The 22,576-nt window shown below is 39.5% G+C and overlaps 1 protein-coding gene across 1 annotated transcript; it reads right to left on the bottom strand.

Moving 5' to 3' along the window:
* Positions 1 to 7,484: 7,484 nt before the first annotated feature.
* On the bottom strand, positions 7,485 to 21,468 carry gabarapl2 (GABA(A) receptor-associated protein like 2). The gene is made up of 4 exons (XM_057851275.1): positions 21,426 to 21,468; positions 16,071 to 16,126; positions 15,823 to 15,995; positions 7,485 to 7,998 (listed from the first exon to the last, which is right to left on the bottom strand). The coding sequence occupies exons 1-4, from the start codon at positions 21,457 to 21,459 to the stop codon at positions 7,908 to 7,910; spliced, it is 354 nt and encodes a 117-aa protein (XP_057707258.1). The 5' UTR covers positions 21,460 to 21,468; the 3' UTR covers positions 7,485 to 7,907.
* Positions 21,469 to 22,576: the final 1,108 nt, after the last annotated feature.

Raw genomic sequence — 22,576 nt, 5'->3', positions numbered from 1 at the left:
GCTTTACGATGCGACGTCACGGTCTAAAAATAGCATGCGTGCGGTACGCCATTACCAGTGCTAAAAAGGCTAAAAAATATAAAAGTCACAGTCAAACAATAGGAGAGGAGGGCGTTGAGAGTTGTTCGTCACAGGTGGATTCCAATGTCCTTCATGACTGTCACTCCTGTGGGCTCTCTACACCGTAGGCAGACCTGTGGCAATAAAACAACGACCATCAGTGCGGGTTCCCGAATCTCGAACGCCCCTGACGCGATCATTTATATCCGCTGCGTGCCACACTTGTCTTTCGGATACTCACAGCCCAGGCAGAGCCTCTCGCCCTGCCGCTGCGGTTGTCTCACGCTGTGAGACGTCAGACAGGGCCTTCAGTTGGTCGTCTGTGGGTTTGCCTGGCCGTTGCCGCCTCTACTCATACCTTGGTCTGGCTTCCTCCTGGCTCTTTCCTCCCTCTTGTGTCCATGTCACCTGTGCCTTTTATTGACCAGGCTCACAACTTTGTCCCGCCCCTGTCGGCCTCCAATTGGCTTAGTCCTCAGTGTATTGAGAATGGCAGGAGTGCTACAGGTGTCCTGCATCAGTGTTCTAATTGCTGTCAGGTGCTACAGGTGTCCTGCATCTGGGGTTGCCACCTTTCAGAAATAGAAATAAAGAACGCCCCCCTCGCGCCCAAAGCCTTACGGGCGAAAAAAAGGGGCATCCCCAAAACTCCTAAAATGCATAGAAATGTATCTATTTTTAGATGAGAAAACTGTATTGTGCACTATGTGGGCATGGCAGTTTCCTTGCAGCAGATTGTTGTTTTTTTCTGCAGGTTAGTGAAAACAAAGTTGTGAATATCCATCCATCCATCCATTATCTTCCGCTTAGTCCGGGGTTTGGTCGCAGCAGCTTTAGCAGGGAAGCCCAGACTTCCCTCTCCCCAGCCACTTCAGCCAGCTCCTCTGGCGGGATTCCAAGGCATTCCCAGGCTAGCCGAGCGACATAGTCTCTCCAGCGTGTCCTGGGTCGACCCCGGGGCCTCCCGCCGGTGGGACATGCCCGGCAAGCACCCGGAGGTGCTGATCTTCATCCCAACCGCTTCACACTCGGCTGCGAACCGCCCCAGTGAGAGTTGGAGGTCACGGCTTGATGAAGCCAACAGCACCACATCATCTGCAAAAAGCAGAGATGCAATGCTGAGGCCACCAAACCGGACACCCTCAACGCTTCGGCTGCGCCTAGAAATTCTGTCCATAAAAATTATGAACAGAATCGGTGACAAAGGGCAGCCTTGGTGGGGTCCAATCCTCACTGGGAACGAATTCGACTTACTGCCGGCAATGCGGACCAGACTCTGACACCGGTCGTACAGGGACCGAACAGCCCTTACCAAAGTGCTCGGTACCCCGTACTCCTGGAGCACCCTCCACAGGACTCCCCTAGGCACACGGTCGAACGCCTTCTCCATATCCACAAAACACATGTAGACTGGCTGGGCGAACTCCCACTCACCCTCGAGGACCCTGCCGAGGGTGTAGAGCTGGTCCACTGTTCCACGGCCGGGACGAAAACCACACTGCTCCTCCTGAATCCGAGATTCGACTTCCCAACGGACCCTCCTCTCCAGCACCCCTGAATAGACTTTACCGGGGAGGCTGAGGAGTGTGATCCCTCTATAGTTAGAACACACCCTCTGGTCCCCCTTTTTAATCAACATTCCTGAAAATAATCAACCATAGTAGCAACTGAAATACCCTAGCTATGCTCCTATCAATGCAAGATGTATGAAGGTAAATATAAATATAGCCTATATGTTATCCATATACAAGAGCATAATAACATACCAAAATCAAGCTCGGGGGATGTTTCAGGTACAAAGAAATGTGACGAAGACTCTTCTGGGATCTTATATTCTGTTTGTGAAGACCCCCTGCAGCATGCTGTTTTACACCTCCGTGAGACGCTGCAAAAACTTTCCTTCCTGCCTTGCATTTCGCTTTATAATCATCATCAGTGACTCTAACGAGCCACTGGTTCCCCTCGTCCCACTCCACTCTATTTTTCGGAGACGTTTCCCCTTTTGAGGATGAGGTGGGGTGTCCTGAGCTTCTGCTGTTGAAGAGGACATTTTTGTTTTGAAAATGCGCGTGGCGGTGCGCTGAACAGAGCGAGCAAGGTAACTAGGCAACGAACCCAGAAGTGGAGCGCAGTGCAGGGCAGACAGCAGCGGGCAGGCAGATAACTATCTTGCTGTCTTTAGTATCTCCTGCCCTTTTTGTTCATTATTGTTGGCTCAGTGGTCACTCATGAGCGCAGGAGGTGTGTGTTTGTGTGTGACAGACGTGCATGGGCTGGGCGCACCGCCGCCCGCCACGGGAGCTGCGGGTCGAGCAGGGTCACCCCATGGGAGAATTGTGAAATACGGAATAACTTTTAATTCCTAATTACGGAACGATTCCGTATTACAAGGGACGGGTGGCAAGCCTACCCACATCAGTGTTCTAACTGGTGACAATCAGGCTGGAAGTTCAACTAAACACTACAAGCAGTGAATACAAAAGCAAACCAAATCACACAAAACCGAAAAACAAATCAAAAATAATTTTAAAAAACTACCACCCATGTCTGCTCATTTGGCTGAAATACTTATTGTTTTAATAAGTATATGAGGCATTCTAATCACGCTGGCTTCTTTAATAAACACTTTCGGTTCAGCCCGCGCCAGTCGCACACTACACACATTACTTCTTTCAACTTAACATCATGTGACTCAAAGAGTAATCGCACTGCATGCTGGGTAGTGTAGTTCTAACTTCGTACACCACAATACTGACATGTGATCAGCAGAGATAGTTAGCTCTTATTTGCATACCTGTCAAGTTGTAGAGTTTCGGCGTAATTTGTACAAGTGAGCACTGATTTTTAAATGTGTACGCCGTATGTTCAAAATTTTTTCGTGCATTACATTTTTTTTTCTCCCTGTTTGGTTTTGTCACCGTTTCGGCAAAGAGACAATGTGCGTTACTATGCGTTACTTTGGTTGAATGACGCGAGAAAAGTCAGAGACTGTCTCTGACTTTCCGACTGTGTGACTGACCCTGACTGTCAGAGAGCGTTTGTTGTTACGTGTTAGCAAACTCGATCCTAGGCTAGTTGGCTCCCAATATTTCCTGACTGTAGCCGACAGCCTACAATCTATGCTTAGATATCACATGCATATAGAACTAAATGCGAAATGACAGACTCGGCGGCGTTGGTAAACAGCCACCATTTTAAAGCAGTTGACTTTTCAGAAAAGCTCTGTTGTAGTGAACCTTCCTAGCTAACCTAAGTAACTTTTTATCTAAAATACTCCTAAATCGGTAAAATCTTTTGAATCTATCTTTAAATGATGAAACAGTTTTAAAACTTTCACATGTGGAAAGTAGACAGAGGGGAACTAATGCAAAAACGGGAGCAATTTCAACAACTTTAAGTTAAATTCAATTAAATGACTTCCAAACATAGCAAAGGTTAATGTTTTTTGTTGTTGTTTTGATTTGTTTTTTTGTTTTGTTTTTTTTAAATGAAAAAAAAATTTTTTTTTTTTAAATGAAAGGTTGCCAAGTAACTAATTACTCCTGCATTCAGGTAACTGAGTTACCAACTCAATAACTTTTTGGTATAAATAATTTGTAACTGTAATTAAATACTTTTTAAAAGTAAGAACAACAACACTGGTCACAAAGATGAAGTCTGCAGAATGAAAAGTGACGAAAGCGGAGTTTTTTTTCAGCCAATTTGTTGCCGAACACAGTTTGCCCGCAACTATTGCTGATCATTTCTCAGAATTAGCAAAAGAAATGTTCCCTGACTCAAAGATTGCATCGGTAAGTTAATTTTATCAATTAACTTTTTTAATATATAATTGGACACACTAACGAACTACCTTCAAGTCAAACTGAATTGCGAGCTGCAGTGCCATGAAGTGCAGCCATCAAAAGACATGATATAAATTGCCAAAAGTGCTACATACAATTATAACAAGTCACTGTTAAATTTTAGTAATCATGATGTAGCTGAAGATATTGTTCTTTGATCGCACCAGGTTATATGTTACAATATTACCAATAAATTCACATTATTTTAAAGATTGAGTTTTTTTTTCTTTTTTTCATATTGCACGCTATATACGACGTTGTAAGATTAGTCACCAATTTGTTTGTAATGGCTTACGTCACTATTTGTAAGATTGCCAACGGCCTCGGGTTGACAGGTATGGATTTGTTCAAATGCATGTTTTCTGGAACAGCAAAAAAAAAAAAAAACAACAACAACAACAACGCAACGGAAAATTGATCAGCTCTTGAAGAGAAAGGAAGGAGTTGAAGAGGCTTATTTATTTTATCTACTGTCCATCATTTAATTAGACTCCTCAAGTGTCATTGCAAATTCTCACTGAAGGTAAAAGAACTATAAATGAAAATGTGTGGAACTATGCCCCTAGCAATTAGGTGAAATAACTAAAAATGTACAATATTCTTGTATCTTCAAAGTAGCCTTCCTTTGCTCCGATGACTCTTTCGTTCTTGCCATTCTCTTGATGAACTTCAAGAGGAAGTCACCTAGAATGGTTTTTGACTTCACATGTATGCCTTTTCAGCATTGATTAGTGGAATTTATTGCTTTATAAATGCAGTTAGGAACTTCATTTGTGTTGCATTGAATGAGGTGTCCAAACCTTTGGCCTGTACTGTATATTACTTATATCTTTATTATTAAAAAAAAAAAAAATCACTTTTCACTGTTCAGCTGCTTGACACGGAGAATGGAAATCTAATTGTCCGATTGGTCTGAACAGTTTTAATGTATCAAATGGGAGTATGACATACTCCCATTGTGATCATTCAACATGCCTCGTTTATTACTAGAAAGTAGCGAACAGGAAGGAGTTATGGGGGCACAGAAGAAAAGAAGGAGAGACAGAAGAAGTACAAACAACAACAACAAATACATTGAACGCCTACACTAACTATGAATATGTTGGTTCTATAGTCAGCTGGATGTATTTTTGGTTGACACCACATGGGAGGCCCGACAACCAAGGAAATTGGGGGGGGGGGGGGGGGGGTCTTAAAGATAAGTGTTTGGGAGGGGTGGAGTCTACACAAATCAGCCATGTGAGGTGAAGAACCCAGTATTTGTGTGCATCTCTTGTGAGTATGCTGGCATCGTATTCTATGCTATCTAATAGCTAATCCTGACACCGAGTGTTACTACTTGAGTGTTTCTAATTGCACCTAGTCATGCGTGAATCCCATCAGACATGTAACAATCCTGCATACGAGTGGAAATGCTGTCAGGAGCCACCCCAGCTTCCCCAACCAGTCGGGGGCGAGCCAGCGCAGCCCATCCCTCGTCCCGGAGCCAAGGGACCCGCCATCATCCCCACGGGATTGAAGGAATCTGAACTTTAAGCCAGATCGCCGGAATCACGCCAGCCGAACCGCTGGACCCTCGCTGGTTCAGATCCAACGGTCCGGACCGGGGGGACCCCGGCAATCCGGCCAGGAGGGCAAACTCCGCACGTTCACCTTAGTCTTAACCCTTTGTACTGACTCCATTTCGAAAGGTTAAAGAAGGCTCGCCCAGAACAAGTTGACAATTTATTTGGGTCGACAGAGATCAAAACGGCAAGGCGAAACAGAAACACTCAGACGGGGAGGCGAGGTCACCCTATCATGCGTCAACAAAAGTTCTTGAGAAAAATGACAACGATAATTCAAACATTCAGTTTTTTTAAGTCTCTCGTGGGGTGGGCCGTGGGCAGGAAGAAGGGTGTGTTTGGGATTATTGCCTGTTTGTGGACTGGACAGGAGGATTCGGGAGTTACTGTTGTTCGGGCAACAAGCATTGTGGATTTTGACACCTCAGCGTCAAAGCCCTAACCCTAACCCTCTTGGAGTCTTGTCAGTCGTGTTATCAGTTGGATAACGGGTGTTCTCCTGTGTTCCTTGTGTTAGGGCAGACTATCCCGCCATTTGTTGTGGACTGTCCGGAAGAACTGATTGCGAGACTTGCTGGTGCAGACGTGGGCTTGTCAGCGTCAATCTTGCTCCATTAGTTGTATGAAACACACGCTGGGCTTCCGTGATAAGAAGGCATTGTTTATCTCTTATGCCCTATATTCTGCTTGTTTTCCTTAAACTGTAAGTGCTATTTATTCTATATTGGGTGTGTTAGAGTAATACAGTCAAACCCTAAATACGAGAAACGATACTTCCTGATTGATTATATTACGTGTGTTAGAGTAATGCAAACTGTTAGACGGTGCCCCAGGCCATCCGCGCCCCCGTCAACCAGCCATCAGGGATGGAATGAGGGGACGCGCCACCGCCCACGAGTATGTAGGTGCCAAGGTGAAAGACAGAAACAGTGCAAAGTGAAAAGTGCGTGAGTTAAACGCCAGAACCAACGGCTGCAAGGCAAGAGAAGTACCCGGGCACAGACCAACCCCCACCCCAGACAACCCCCAGCACCCCCCTCACATCCACTCCCACTCTGGCGCCCAGGCACCCCCCCCCCCCCCAATCCCCCTGCACAGGCGAAAGTAAAGTTTTCATTAGCTTCAATTTTAAATGTACATCCAATGTTCTTTAGTTAAAATTGAGGTTTTGCATTTAGGAAAAGGGTGTGTGTGTGTGTGTGTGTGTTGGGGGAGGGTGTAATAGAAGGTCGAGGTTGGGGTTACTGCTGTTTTTTTTTTTTTTTTAATTTTGCAAATCACTGAAAAAATACAAATTTGAATTTTTGTATGTGTTATGGGAATAGCTGTGCCAAAAGCGGTTTTATCTGCATTTCAGTGGTTTTAGCCCCACCCCCTCACCCTCCTCCAAAAAAAAAAAAATCTGGCTCTGTGGCGACCTTCATGTCAGGGAGTCCTGGCAAGAAATTCTAGCCACTTTCACCCCTGCTTATGAGGGGATAATAAATACCTGTCCATGGTATAGCTGAGCAGCCATGTGTCACATTACTTTTGGTCCTTTAAACTGTGGGAGGCATATTTTCAAATTGTAGCAATTGCTGTCGTTTACCTGATTTGAATGTAAATACCCTCAAATTGAAGCTGCAAGTCTGTAGTTCAAGCATATCTTTTCTCAAATCATTGATATGTTTAGAGCTCAAAAGAGAATAATGCTGTCACTTTCCAAATTATTTAGTTTTGAATGTTTAACTAAATTAAGCATCTAACTTTCAATTAATAATGCCCCGATAAAGATGATTGCGTCCCAACACAAAATTGCATTACTCGTGATGATTACTTGTACTATGTTCTTGTCAAGAACAGCTTTGAACAGATTGGTCTAGTTTTGAACTGCATTACTCGTGATGATTACTTGTACTATGTTCTTGTCAAGAACAGCTTTGAACAGATTGGTCTGGTTTTGAATTGAAGGATTTGATTTCCGTGTCGATGCTGCTCAGTACAGTATGTTACAAGCTGGATCAATCTTATTAAAAGAAAAAAACAAAGGGAGCAGTTTATTTTTCATTTTTATTGGTTAGGTCATCCAGCTACCTTACCTCCAAATAATTAAATTAAAATACTCCAATTTCATAAATAGTCTTCAAAGACAAAAGCAAAACCAAATGTGAGTCATTTACACATACAGGTTGGGCATAAACTTCAAATCACAAGAGTGAAAACAAGCAAAAGCTACCAGACTATACACAACTAAATATATGAATCTTTGATGAACAGATGAAACACAGGCCAAAAATAAGCCAATGGCAAACTTATTTGTTTCATCCAGGCTAGTGAGCAGGTAGTCTGTCCATCTTTCTGTGGTGTTTTCACTGGGGTTTCTCAAGGCATACTCCAGGGACCAGGTGAGGGCTATGATTAGATGTCAGCAGGTAAGGTCAGCTCACTATCATAGCTTCTTTTACAAGCCAAAGGTGTTTTCGCCACTGTATGCCACGTATAAAAAGCCATCTTCGTCTTTCTCCTTTTCATACAGCTGTCCCATGGTGATGCTGAAACATCAAGAAAAACCCAGAATCAATACTTGCAGCTCCTCTGCTGTACAGCCGGCAATTTTGTTAGGGTTAAGAATGGCAACAACAAGCTGTTAAAGGAAGGATTGTTTAAAGCAGGGGTTTTCAACCCAGTCCTCAAGGCACACTGTGGGTCCTGGTTTTTGTTCCAGCCGATCCAGCAGAGACAGTTGAACCAATGAGGCTTCTGCTAAAACAAGCCACACCTGACTGCAATCAACTGATTGCACTTGTAAAACACCAGATTGGGGAAAAAGTGATGTCATCTTGTTTGGTAAGAATGAAATCCTGCACCCACAGTGTGCCTTAGTGGAATAGGTTGGGAACCCCTGGTTTAAAGAATGCATTGATATCATCATAGTACATGTTAAGATATTTGTTCACATATATTTCTGTTTTACTTGATATATTATTTTCTATACTGATTGTCTTCTTTCTGACTTTGTTTGGATAAGATAAGAGTGCAGCTCTCAGCTTTTCTGAAGCAAGGTCAAAGCAGAGAACATAACACAGCTGCTAGTAAAATTCCACTTTTTGCAAGCCAATTCATGGATTAACATGGGGGCCTGCCTATTTGCAATTGGAATAACAAAAAGTGTGTGCGTTGAACGGTTGGCGCGGAATCTTCTCAAAGGCACCTGGGGCACTCTGGGGGATTCAGTCGTGGCCGGCTAGCTTTTAATTGTTCTTTTCTTAATAAATCTATTTAGCTTTAGGTGACTATTGCTCTCTTTGTGTTCCTCAAATGTGTGTCGTTATTTCCTGTTCATTAAGAGAATTAAAGAAATACTTACAGGAGAAAATCAATGTTTTTTTCTTCATATACAGTATGATCTTAAAAGTATGGGTAATGAAACCCATTCTCTTAGTTTATGTAAATCTGGCATGCTGTCCTCTACATGTCTCGGCTGTGAGTGCAACAGTGTTGTTTTCGTCAAAGATGAAACACTGATAAGATGATTGTCAAATGGTTATTAAATATTTATTTTTACCAATGAAGGCTCACAATAAAGTATCGATTGCTATAATAGTATGTTTCATGATTGAATGGAGTAAGAGACATTTTAGTGACTGATAATTATAGACATGTTTAGCTCTTGATAAAACTGCTTTGTCATTCTGACCGGTTTAAACCTGCCTAGGTTCCACAGGTCAACTTCAATACATTTAAGGAATCATACTGTTGCATTTCATTACTTACCAAATGCTATTTCTTCATGAAATGTATTTGATGAGATAGTTATTAAGTTGTTATTATATATTTGCTTTTATCAATTGCCGCCTGAAATGAAGAAATAATTTTGTTTATTGCTGCCTGCAATGAAGAAATGCTTTTGCCAATTATTATTATTCACAAAGACAGAATGTTTTGTCTTGAAGAAGCCTCTTGCTTGGTCAAAGGCAGAAGAGGCTGCTTTGCTCTGTTGAAATGTGCTGACACACATGTATATAATTCTACCTACATGGACACACATAGCCAAACAAAGAAGAGAGGTGTCGCCAGCTTGCTTCCCCTTTTTCCCTTTTAGGGCAAGACGCCTGTCTGTTGCTAGGGCCATCCCAAATAAAAAGCGAGGTGAAGGAGGGGCTAGGCAGAATGATTGCGGAAGCTGAATAGTTTCCCATCTTTCTCCTTTCAAGCTTTTCAACTAAATTGAGTGCCTTCTCTCCTTATTTTGGGTAATATTAAAAATGTCTACCTAAGGATTCGTATTTGAACTTGACAATTACAATAACGAAAATAATTAGTCAACGAACAATTTTGTGATTATGATAAAAGCTAAAAACGGGTCTTGGAGACTAAAACATAACGAGATGGATGTCAGTTGTCGTCTGACAAGACGAGAACGAGATGAAAATAGTTTCCATCATAAGTTCACAATGTGTGATATTTTCTTATCATATGTGTAGTTAGCACGCTTCCTGTCTGTTTGGTAGTGTCACTCATGTGAGGTGCTGCACCTCCACCCGACTCACACACAGAGTTACTCACCGGTAAGTTTTGTTTTCTTATTTTGGCTATGCCATATTATTTTAGCCTTTATAGGTTTGTGCTGGGTGATCATCACACACTAAACTAACTTGTAGCGCTAGCATAGCGTTCGAGTTAGCGTAGCATTAGCACGGTAACTCCGTGAGTGTTCTTAAACTCTTTAAAAAACTTTTTACATACAGTTCATAGCGTCCAGGTGAGTTTAATTAATTGCAAATAATGTGATGTTTTCCTGCAAAGTGTGTATTATCATCATGAAGATGTTGATGTCCTTGTAGACAATTGTGTGCTCTTCTGTCAATGTTCATTCAAAATTGTTGTAAACATTTTATTTATTGATTTATTCATGAAGACGAACACATTTTTGAAATTACTAAAATATGACAAAGACTAATAAGTATTTTCGTCCAAGAGACTTAAGACTAAGACAAAAATTATAAGGGCTGCCAAAAACAAAACCGGGGTGCAACTAGTTGTTATTTTCTCTTTGCTTTTGGGGCACAAATAATTGTGTTCTCAAGTTCCGCCAATATTAAGTGGTGGTAAAAATGTGTGAAATAGAAAGTGGACGGTTCTATTATAGTCTTGTTATTATGAAATTACACCATTGTCTGTGTTGCTCATTGCTTTGAAAGAAAATGAATGAAAAACACCATTCATTCATCTCCTGTACCACTTATCCCCACGAGGGTTGCGGGGGTACTAGAGCCTATCCCAGCCAACTATGGGCAGGAAGTGGGCTAACCCGTGCAGGCACAGGGAGAATATGCAAACTCCACACAGGAGCCCGAGATTCGATACTTCATCTCAGAACTGTGAGGCTGACTTTCTAATCACTTTTCCACTGTGACACCTTCTTATAGAAGCCAATAAAATGCATTTGACATGAGTAGACACATTGTAGTATTCATGGAATGTAGTTTTTTATAATTTTGTTTTATTTATATATATATATATATATATATAAATATACATACAGGGGTGCACATAATTTTTTTGCCCAGGTTCTCAGAGGAGGACCTGGAGATGTGACTTGGTCCTCATTGAGCTTGAGAGCCGACCCGCCTGATGCAATACATTTATGACAAGCTTTACTTAGAGCCAATTAACTTTAATTAATTATATTAACAATTAATGCTTGATTAACATCAACTGGCACAACAAAATTGCCATTACTTTGAAGTGAAATGTAAAGAAATAAACATAAAAGTACCAATTCAAAATAAAGGGCATTATGCGGCTCCCACATTAACTCCACGCCTTTTTAAAAGTGGGTTGTCCTCCTCATAAGACCTCATTGAACGTGCATGTTTAGCTTTGAAAAATGCGAGCAAAAACACGTTTGTCAGTGCATGTCGCTGTTCATTACCTTTATTCCGCCCTCTTCCGCCACTTCTCTGACATCGATAGTTTGCTTAATTGCCACATGCTCTCTGTTTTTTTCGTGCTTTTCAAAGTTTGGATGGCTGAAATTCTTTGACCCTACATAAAATGTGCTGCTCTTATCGGCGACATTGGGATTCTCATGGCACATTTTGTAACGCATTTCCGTGCAAGCATCATTTGCTTCTAGCCATGGTACCTCCTGTAGCCACTTTTCAGCAAAAGTCCGCCCCACACCAAAATGTTCCAAAATTACTTTCTGTATAGTATATTTAATTATAAAATAATTTCTCAGTATTTATACTTACTCAATGTGAAACGTTTAGCAATTAGGCTTGAAAAACTATCAGACGGGACTTGAGCAACGCATTTAAGCACATCAGGGCTGGTCGTCTCGCTGACAATGGCTTTGCAGACAGGTAGTATTAACGTCTCTGCCACAGTTTGGGACTTTTGGGATTTAGCAACAAAGTAACTGGCTTTCAGGGCCTTCTTATTTACCTTTGTAGTTTTTCTCAAAAAAGTTGCCCATTTCTCTGTGTTTTCACGAAGGCGTACAAAATAATCCATCGACTTGTTCTGAAGCGACGGGCGTTCATTTGGAGATGACGTTTAAGCTTGTATGGCGCCATGGCGCTAGATAGCCGCTCATGTCATGTTCAAGAACTGCTCGGATTTCTAGGCATCTCCCACCTAGCTGTCCTCGATAATGTGTTGGAATAAAAAAAAAGAGGGAGGATTAACGGTCGTCACATATGGATAAAATGGAAAGGATACTTTTGTATATATCGACACTTGACGAGTCAAATAATAAACAGTAGAAGTGCTGGGGTCCACATTGCTACGGAGAGCAAGGTGGCTGATGCCTAGAAATCCGAACAGTTCATGAACGCAACACGACTCATCTGCACACAACCGAGAACTTTTTCCCCATTTCTTCCTTCCTACTGCAACTTTGCCCGACGATGTTAAAAAAAAGCGACATTGGATAATTTTTCGCGGCACACCTGACGATCTCTCACGGCGGCAGCACAATCGGTTGAAAAACACTGGAATATAGGGTTCATTTTCCCCGTGTGTGTGTGTTTTTGTGGAAGATTAAAAAAAAAAAAAATTACACAGTACAGTTTAATCGAGCTAGGGCAGGCACAGCCGTCCCTCAGGGCGGGCACGGCCCCCTAATGCCCGCCCATGCCGCCGGGTCTGGTCCGAATATAAGACAGCCCTGATTATAAGACGACCCCCTCTTTTTCAAGACTCAAGTTTAAAAAAAGACTTTTTGAACACCAAATGAATTTTTATACAGAAAATAATTACAGTACATCTGAAACAAATTATTATAATAATAAATGAGAGAAAAAGCATTTTATTTTTCCTCATTCAAATCTTAATATCTGAACATTTAAATATGTAAACTAAAGTGCGCCCACATTTGTAAATGAATGGCTTCTGGTTTTTGAAATGTAAATAACTGCATTAACCATCAAAGTGAAGTCTAACTATAACTGTAGTCTTGAAACAAATCTGAATAAGGAAAAACACTGCAATAAAATAATGCAAATTGGTTAAACTTGAGAGTAGGTTAGATCTGTCATGACAACATCACTTCAATGATATCTGGTGCCATCTAACGTCGTGAATGTGTATAATGTCTAGACCGCGCATATAAGACGACCCCCACTTTTTCAGTCTTATTTCAATGCAAAAAAACACCATCTTATATTCGGGCCAAAACGGTAATAAATATATTTTTTCACTTATCAGATCAACCCCCTGCCAGAGCTCAAAGGGCTGAGAGGGCCAGAAATCCGGGCAGGGTGAGAGGTAGAGTCAGAGGTATGAACAGACCCTTCCCAGATGTAAAAGATGAAGTTTCAGTTCATTGAAATGAATAGAAAAAATATTTTTCAAGTTTCAAAACAATAATTCTATTGTTTACAAACTATTGTTAAAAAGTGCTATTTTTTAAATGTAAATTACCTTGTGCTCATTTGCTCAACATCTTATTAAAACTACTTATCAGTTGTAAAACCCTTACTGATATTTATAGTTTATCATTAATAAAGCAATGTGTGAGACTTTCCATATTTGGCATTTGAAGTTCTTCAACTGGTTATGACACTTTCAAAAATGGAAAAAGGTTCATGACAAAATCCTTGATGATTTAGGAGTAAAACGATGTGCAACAAAGCATGTTGTAACTGTTTTTTTAGTTCGTAAATACTTATAGAAAAATCAAAGTGTGGGTGTGTGAAAACACCGTAATTACTTTCAAGTGTCCAACAACACCCATGTGATGCCCCTTATAATCCCACCCCGATTTCAACATGTACATTTAAAAAACGTGACGACTTTTCAGACATTCGTGACATTCAGTGGTAAATAACAGCAACTATAACTACAACCACAAGAATTGTGCTTTCAATGCAACCAAATGGCAAGGGTGCCACCTACAGCATATTATGACAAAAGTCATGTGAATTTCATGAAAGATGTAGGAAAAAATATTTTTTGTACCATTTTTTTGTATTATTTTTTTGAACTATTTGTTAATGTACAGCAAAGAGGGTTCAATTTATGTGGCCTTATTCTTTAATTTTTTTACATTAAGACTACAAGTATATTAGTTCATACAGCATTCTACTACTAGTATTTGTATCTTAGTATTGCACAAAGAAAAGTTGTGCCCAAACTACTACAACCCCTAGCAAAAAGTATGGAATCACCAGTCTCGGATGAGCACTCACTCAGACATTTTGTTTTGTAGAACAAACTCGGATAAAAAGCTTGAAAAAAGTAATGAATTAGTTCAAAAGTGCAACTCTTTAGCATTCAGAAACACTAAAACAAATGAATAAAAAACATTTTGGTGGTCAGTAAATGTTACTTTTATAGCGCAAGTGCAGGGAAATATAGAATCTCTCCATTCTGAGGAAAAATATATGGAATCATGAGAAACAAACAAAGAAATAACAATCAAAACACATCTCTAGCATTTAGTTGCACCACCTCTGGCTTTTATGACACCTTGTGGTCTCTGAGGCATGGACTTGATGAGTGACAAACAGTATTCTTCATCAATTTGGTGCCAACTCTTTGATTGCAGTTGCCAGATCATCCTTGCAGGTCGGAGCCTTGCTGCGGATCATTTATTTTCAATTTCCACCACAGGTTTTCAATAGGGTTGAAATCTAGGCTATTTGCAGGCCATGACATTGACTGGATGAGTCTTTCTCCAAGGAATGCTTTAACAGTTTTAGCTCTGTGGCATGATGCATTGTCATCTTGGAGAATCATTTCATTATCCCCAAACATATTTTCAATTGAAGGTATAAGAAAGCGGTCTAAAATTTCAATGTAAACTTGTGCATTTATTGAAGATGTAACCAAAGCCATCTCCCCAGTGCCTTTGCCTGACATGCAGTCCCATATCATCAAGGACTGAGGGAATTTCGATGTTTTCTTCAGGCAGTCATCTTTGTAAATCTCACTGGAACGGCACCAAACAAAAGTTCCAGCATTATCACCTTGTCCAATGCAGATTCATGACTCATCACTGAAAATAACCTTCATCCAGTCATTCACAGTCCTTGATTGCCTCTCCTTAGCCCATAGCAGTCTTGTTCTTTTCTGTTTAAGCGTCAATGATGGCTTCCTTTTAGCTTTCTTGTATGAAAATCACATTTTCTTTAGGCGATTTTGCACAGTTCTGTCACATACCTTGACTCCATTTCCTCCCATTTCTTCTTCATTTGTCTTGTTGTACATCTTCTGTTTTAAAGACATATGGCCTTTAGTTGTTTGTCATGACATTTGGATGTCTTCCTCGGTCTACCAGTACGCTTAACTTTAACAACCTTGCCATGCTGTTTGTACTTGGTCCAGATTTTTGATACAGCTGACTGTGAACAGCCCACATCTTTGGCAACCAGACGTGTAGCGTTACCTTCTACAAGAAGTTTGATAATCCTCTCCTTGGTCTCAAGAGACATTGCTCTTGTTGAAGCCATGATTCTTGTGAATCCACTTGATCCAGCAGCCCTCCAAGGTGTGATAACTGCACTGTTTTTAACTGCAGACTAACGAGCAGATCTAATCTGACGCAGGGGTCCAATTAAGGCCAGGAAATTGACTGGGTGTGTCTGTATTTTCTACTCAAAATGGAGTGATTCCATATTTTTTTCTTCAGAATGGATTCTATATTCATTTCCCTGCACTTGCTCTATAAAAGTAACATTTACTGACCACCACAATGTTTTTTATTAATTTCTTTTAGTGTTTCTGAATGCCAAGGAGTTGCACTTTTGAACTAATTTTATCTGAGTTTGTTCTACATAATAAAGTGTCTGAGTGACTCCTCGTCCGGGACTGGTGATTCCTAACTTTTTGCTGGTGGTTGTAGATCTGTTGAGTATCATAGTTCTGACCTTGACTGGGGCACGGTCTTGTCTACAAACAAGAAGATGGCCTTCTCTGAGGGCAGTTGAATGCGTTTCCTGATGATCCACATGAACTGAGCCACTGTGATGTCGGAGGGCACCAGGTACTTCCTCTTGTCAATGTCAACGATCTGGGACCCGGAAACTTTCTCCACAATGACCTAAAGCAAAGTCATACAAAAACATAGGTAACTAAAAATGAAAAAACCTGGAACAGTAGAGAGAACTTCACTCACCGGGACCCTGTCAGGGTACTTGTTGCGGATTTTGGCTGATTCTATGCATCGATGTTCTACAGGGAATCAAGCAACATCTGCGTTATTTGTTTTTCAAAGTCAAAAGGGGTTTAAAATATATTTCCTTTTTGGTGCAATGCAGAAGAAGAGCACAGATTCACACAGAATTATTACTAATCATGTCATGATATTCTGACGGTATGATAACCTTAAACCAAAATATGACGGTTTCACAGTATCACGGTATTGCAATTACAGTTCAAAAATGTGTCACTTCGAGATATATGGGTTTAGAACAAAAAAAATAAAAAAGTAAAAACAAAACCTTTTTTTCCATTGAACAGGATTTATATTTTTCAAAACATATTAGCAAATTGTAACATAAGTATAACGTTAAGTTAAAATAAAAAATGGATAAATATTCAAGATAAATTAAAATAAATGCAGTCCTTTAGGTGAGCCTAAATCCACAGCCACAGCTCAAAATTATGACCATCAGAAAAAAAAATTTTCCATAAAAAGCATGTGTGTATGACTGATATCATGTTTACATTATACAAACACTCTTTCTCAACACAGACAGTTGATGAAAAAAAAAGTTTTAACACCGCTAGACACACTAAACACGCTGGAGTTCATGACAGTGTTTACTAGAGGCTTGCGAAATTTCCGATTCTCAGATAATTCGCGATTCGTTCGTGGAAGATTTGAGAACGATTCACAAACATCCAAATTCCGATTATTGAAATATGCCAAATAAAGCGGAATTAAAACACAGACAGCACGGTCTTTAGGACGCAATGAGGAACGGACCGACAACTTATGCCCCTAGATAAAAACAGAGTCATACCTGACTGCGAACGACGGCCGCTTCAGGAAACGCCCACATTGCTACAAACTACGTCCACATTATGCTACGGTAGATAACACATGTCAATAGAACTAGATGCGAAATGACGGACTCGGTGGCGTTAGCGCGTGTATAAATAACTAGATGCGAAATGACAGTCTTGCTGGTGTTAGTAAACAGCCACCATCTTAAAGCAGGAGACTTCCCTGAAAGGCTGTTTTAGCGCACTTTCCGAGCTAACCTAATTAACTTTTTAGCTAAAATACTCCTTAATCGGAAAAATCTTGACTTGAATCTATCTTTAAATGATGAAACCATTTTAAAACTTTCACATGTCGAAAGTAGACAGAAGGGAAATTATGGAATAACGGGAGCAATTTTAACATCTTTAACGGTTGATTCACAACATTAAATTAATTGAATGAAGTTTAAAACTGCTGACACAGAATGGGGACTTGAGTATTTTATTTACTGTTTTGAACTGTTAACTTGATAGTGAGATAGTCGTTTTTTAAGCCTGCCGTTAAAAGCAGCTAATAACTGCGGGAGGGGGGCATCATTATTCATTCACCGATTTCTAATCAAATCGTAGCCTCTGAATCGTAATCATAATTGAATTGTTATGTGCCCCAAGAGTCCCACCTCTAGTGTTTACTAACCTTTAATTTTGTATATATGCGAAATCATGTTGGAGGTATTGCCTTGTCAGCAGCCACCCTTTCCAAACATGTTTTAACATGTCAGTTGGCCCTCCTCCGCTAAGCCTGGGCCTTCTGTAACTTTTCTGTAGCCGATGTATTCACATACCAGCGATTTCGTTTTGTTCGATGGGGCAAAAAGTTCAGGAGTTTCACCTCCTCCAGCCATCGTGTTGCAAGGACTCACTGACACTGTGTAACAAACGGTGGGGTAGGGTTAAGCCTTACAGCTGCAAGCGAGGGATTTTTCCATGCATTTTTGGGACATGAAACCTTGATGTTTTCATACCACGATATACCTCGAAACCGGTAATTGGACATGTCTAATTATTACCGTTTGAGGTTGTTTAGAAAAAATGATCCAACTTGCTCTGTGCTTGGTAATAATATGGGGTACATATTTTGCCATGAAATTATCCTCTTCAGTCTTTTGGAAACTAAAAACAATCAGAAAGTGTAGAATACTTAACACAGTATTTAAGCCAGGAAGGTGACTGTGGGTAATGTAGTCTTGATTCTGCTACTTTTAAATAAAAGACTGTCTTTGGGACCTGTATAGCAATTGGTTACCAATGAAGTCAACAAGGACTGCCAAATCGCAACATTTTCTGACTAAAATGTCTGGTTGAGTTTAGGATTTGCTTCAAATGTCTTCTGCTTATTTGGAAACTGTGCTTAATATCAAGAAATGATCTTATGTCATCATATTTTAGGCCTATTTCAAAGTAAAACTCAATTAACCTTACCCAAGGGTGAACAAGCTCCATTGTTGCCACTGTGTACTTGGAAACTGAGCCGCAGGACGCATGTTTGAAATTAGCAGAATTTTTTGCTTCGACCATGTAAAAAAAAAAAATTATACTTTTTGATTCCATGAATTTAAAAAAATTTTTTTTTGCTCCGCCCTCAACTTTTTTTTTTTTTTTTTTTAACTTCCCTGTATTTTTTTTTCCGGGCATTTTTTTTTTTTTTTTGCTTCGACAGACAAAAAAATCTTTAGTGTCTCTTTTTATTTTCCTCTGTCTTTTTTCTTCCATGTCCCCTTACGGAGCCCCTAGGTGACATGGAAGAAAAAGAAACCGGGGGGTGTTGACGTTAAAAAAAAAACAAAAAAAAACTGAGCCCCTAAAGGGACATGAAAGATTTATTTTCTGTCAAAGCGCAAAAAAAAAAAAAAAAAAAAAAAAAAAAAAAAAAAAAGGTACATCCATCGGTAACCATGTAGCTGTCCAGAGTATAGCAATTGGTTGCTAATGAAGTCAACAAGGACCGTTTTCCAACAACTGGAAACAGTGCTTAATATCAAGAATTGATCTAATATCATTATATTTTAGGCCTATGTCAAAGTAAAACTCAATTAACCTGCCCCACAGGTGAACACGCTACATTGTTGCAATTGTTTACCTGGAAATTGGGCCGAAAAATGCACGTTTAAAATAGCGGAATTATGTGGGTTTTTTGCTTCGATGTAAAACTTATTTGCTTCGATGCAAAAAAAAATTTTTTTTTTTTTGCCGTAATGTAATTTTTTTTTTTTTTTTACTTCCATGCCATTTTTTCCGTGGCATTAATTTTTTTTTCCTTCAACAGAAAAAAAAATCTTCCGTGTCCTTTTTGGGGCATGTTTTTCTTTTAAAGTCAATTTTTTTTTTCCTCTCTGTCTTTTTTTGTTCTTCTTCCATGTCCCCATAGGGGCTCCATAGATTCCGAAGGGTTAGGTGACTCTACATGTGAAACTTGGGGTTGGGTACATTTAGCAAGGTTAAGAACCACTGCCTTAGGGGTATGGGCGGAGTCTGACTTTTGGGGCAGAGGGGGGGCACAACATGTTGATGACCCCGAAACACAGTGTCAGCAATAAATTAACTTACAAGAATATTTAGAATAATAAGTTGACAATGATCATTTTTTGTTTCCCATCATTCTTGAGGGGAATTCTAAATCAGGCTGCTCAGGCAATACTTTTCGCCAAGCTCGTCATCCATTGAATATGGTACGCCCGCCGTTGTTGTGCCAATGTAATTACCCCAGTCAAAAATTGTATCCCCTGGGCAGAGCCATATGGAGGTAGATTTGTGTCTTTATTTATCAATCAAAAAAAAAGTTTCTTCAACAAAAAAAACCCCAAAAACAAGTTGCTAAAAAAAAATGTGTTTGAATGCAAAAATAAATCTGAAACTAAAATTGATTGATTGATTGATTTTTTTTGTTTTTTTTTTGATTGAAGTCGTTTTTTTTTTTGTTTTTTTTTTTAATTGAATCAACTATTTTGATTGAAGTAATGTTGATTTGTGTTTGGGCCACATTTTGTCTTGGACAGTTTTGTCTTTATTATGCAATCAAAAAATAAGTTGCTTCAAAAAAAAAAAAAAAATCACTTCAATCACAAAAAGAAAAATTTCAATCATGGAAAACGTTTTTGAATGCGAAAAAGTAGTTGAGATTGAAAAATTTGCTTTTGAACTTAATTTTTCATCGAAAAAGTTTTCTTTGATTGAAGCAATCCTTTTAGTGTTTGGGCCATATTATGGGTAGGACATTTGTGTCTAAATCATTTAATCCCCCCCCAAAAAAATTTGCTTCAATCCAAAAAAAAAAAAAAAAAAAAAATTTTTTTTTAAATATATATTTTCAATCAAAGAAAAAAAATCATTTGAAAAATAAAATTGCCCTTCCCTATTTTTTGTTGTTGTTGAAAATTATATGCAGAGCAAATGACCGTCTAAGTTGCTACTCACATGATCTGTTCGAAAAATAATTTTGACCCATTATAAAAATATATTTTTTTGTACATTTCATTCATTTTTGTTGGTTTTATTGCTTTACAAATGTTATATATATAGGAAAGTCAATTACATTCAATGACACTTTTCGGCCACCGGGGGGGCCTAGCCCCCCCTTAAAATCCGCTTATGCTTAGGGGCTCTAATTTTTTGCTTTGTTGTGAATTTTTTTTTGTTTTGCTTTGGTGTAACAATTTTTTTTGCTTCGACCTCTTATGTTTACTTCGTTGTTTTTTGTTTTTGTTTTTTTTTTTGACAGAAAAATCTTCCGTGTCCCTTTAGGGGCACTTTTTTTCCCCCTCTCTGCTTTTTCTTCTTCTTCCATCTCCCCTTATGGGCTCCGTAGACAATAGTCAAAAGACAAAAACTTTTAATCATAATTCTACAGTGACAGCGAAATTATTACGTCACTTGCAAGAAATATAAAATAAAAGTTATGCAAAATTCTACACACCCCCTGTAGGCCTCTTGAGGTTCTGCCAAAACAACCATCTCGCTCCCGATAACAAGGCTTAATGGCGGGTGCACAGGGCCGGCTGTTTTGATGCACGCATAAGAAAAGGAAAAAATTCGATAGTCATTTGTTAATAATGGAAAAGCAAAGGCTTGACAGGCTCCCGTCCGGCATTAAGCTAACAAGTGCAGGACTTGAATCTACATTGTGCGTATGAACAAAGACACACGACGCTTTCCTCACACGTACAAGCTCAAAGCATCATATCATCTGATGATGGAAGTATATATCTGCCATTAAATATCAGTATTTGAGCTACGGAAGTATTTAAGGTCCTGTCGAAGGGGTGAGCTAAAATTACTAAGCCTCCCAAGATAGTCGATCCATTTGAGGACAGGCCATTTGTACAGCCTGCGTCCTTTCTAATGGTTTATGAAATAAGTAATCCAAAAGATCGTCCTATTTGTTCACCTTATCCAATTTGTTATTTCACAATCCATCTCAATTGACATTTTGGTAGCCACTTGTCTTTTAATTGTCATATTACGGACGCCTCCCTTCTTCCCTTACCCAGAGAATGATCCTCTTTGAACATCCATTTCATGGTTGCCGTTTTCGGGCTCTCTTGGCTTGCTACAGATGATTGTAAAAGTCAATCGATGTTAAATCGAACAGAAAATGATCTTTCTCGGTCAGTATTGTTGAAACTGCAAAGGAAAATGGACGTAAAGCAGCTCCTCGCGTCTTTAAAGTCAACACTTCAGCAAAACAACAAACAAGCACCGCCCCATCGCTCTCAACCAACCAGGAGACGAGTTTTAAGTGACGTCATTGACGGATTGTTTCATTTGGCCCGAAATTCGGAGGGGGTGGAGAAATGGGCGAAAGCTTTACCACCTGATAAATAATCTAAAACTCTTTTTTCCCCCTCCGTTCCATTTATTTGTCTGTTTTATACTTAACTCTGCATACTATTCGTGAAAAAATACGTTTTGGCAGGAATTACATGTCATAAATCCCTTGTATTTCTGGGCCAAAGCGATTTACGTCATCATTATATCGTGTCAACGCCCCTTTGATGAGTTTTATTCATTTTACATACAGTTTGTGGTTTCTAATGCTAAAATATGGAGAAGTTAAAAGGTGAAGCATATCCACAGCAACCCTCAGAGCACTTGATTTGGTTTTTCATAGATCTAGAGAAAGCATTTGACACTATTAACCATGACATTTTAATTAATAAACTTGTAAATTATGGGATCAGGGGGGTGGTACTACACTGGGTGAAGAGTTATTTAAGTAACAGAAAACAATTTGTGAAGTTGGGTGACTATGCATCATCATGCTTGGACATTGCTTGTGGCGTCCCTCAGGGTTCCTTGTTAGGTCTAAAACGGTTTATTCTGTACATAAATGACATATACAAAGTTTCAAGCAAACTAAAAAAAAATTTTTTTCAGTTGACACTAGTATCTTTTGCTCTGGGGAGGATTTACATGAACTCCTGGGGAGGGTTTCTGATGAGATTCGTAAACTAAAATCATGGTTTGATAGAAACAAATTATCATTAAACTTAAGTAAAAACAAATTTATGTTATTTAGCAGCCACAATAAATATAGTCAAGTACAGATACAGATAGATAGGGTGAATGTTGAAAGGGTAAATGAAAACAAGCTTCTTGGCGTTGTAATTGATGACAAGATTAACTGGAAAGCTCATA

The sequence above is a fragment of the Corythoichthys intestinalis genome, chromosome 1 (assembly GCF_030265065.1).
Source record: "Corythoichthys intestinalis isolate RoL2023-P3 chromosome 1, ASM3026506v1, whole genome shotgun sequence".
In the NCBI taxonomy this organism is placed as follows: Eukaryota; Metazoa; Chordata; class Actinopteri; order Syngnathiformes; family Syngnathidae; genus Corythoichthys; species Corythoichthys intestinalis.
Note: the sequence above shows the minus strand (reverse complement) of the source record. Positions and strands in the feature narration are given on the sequence as shown.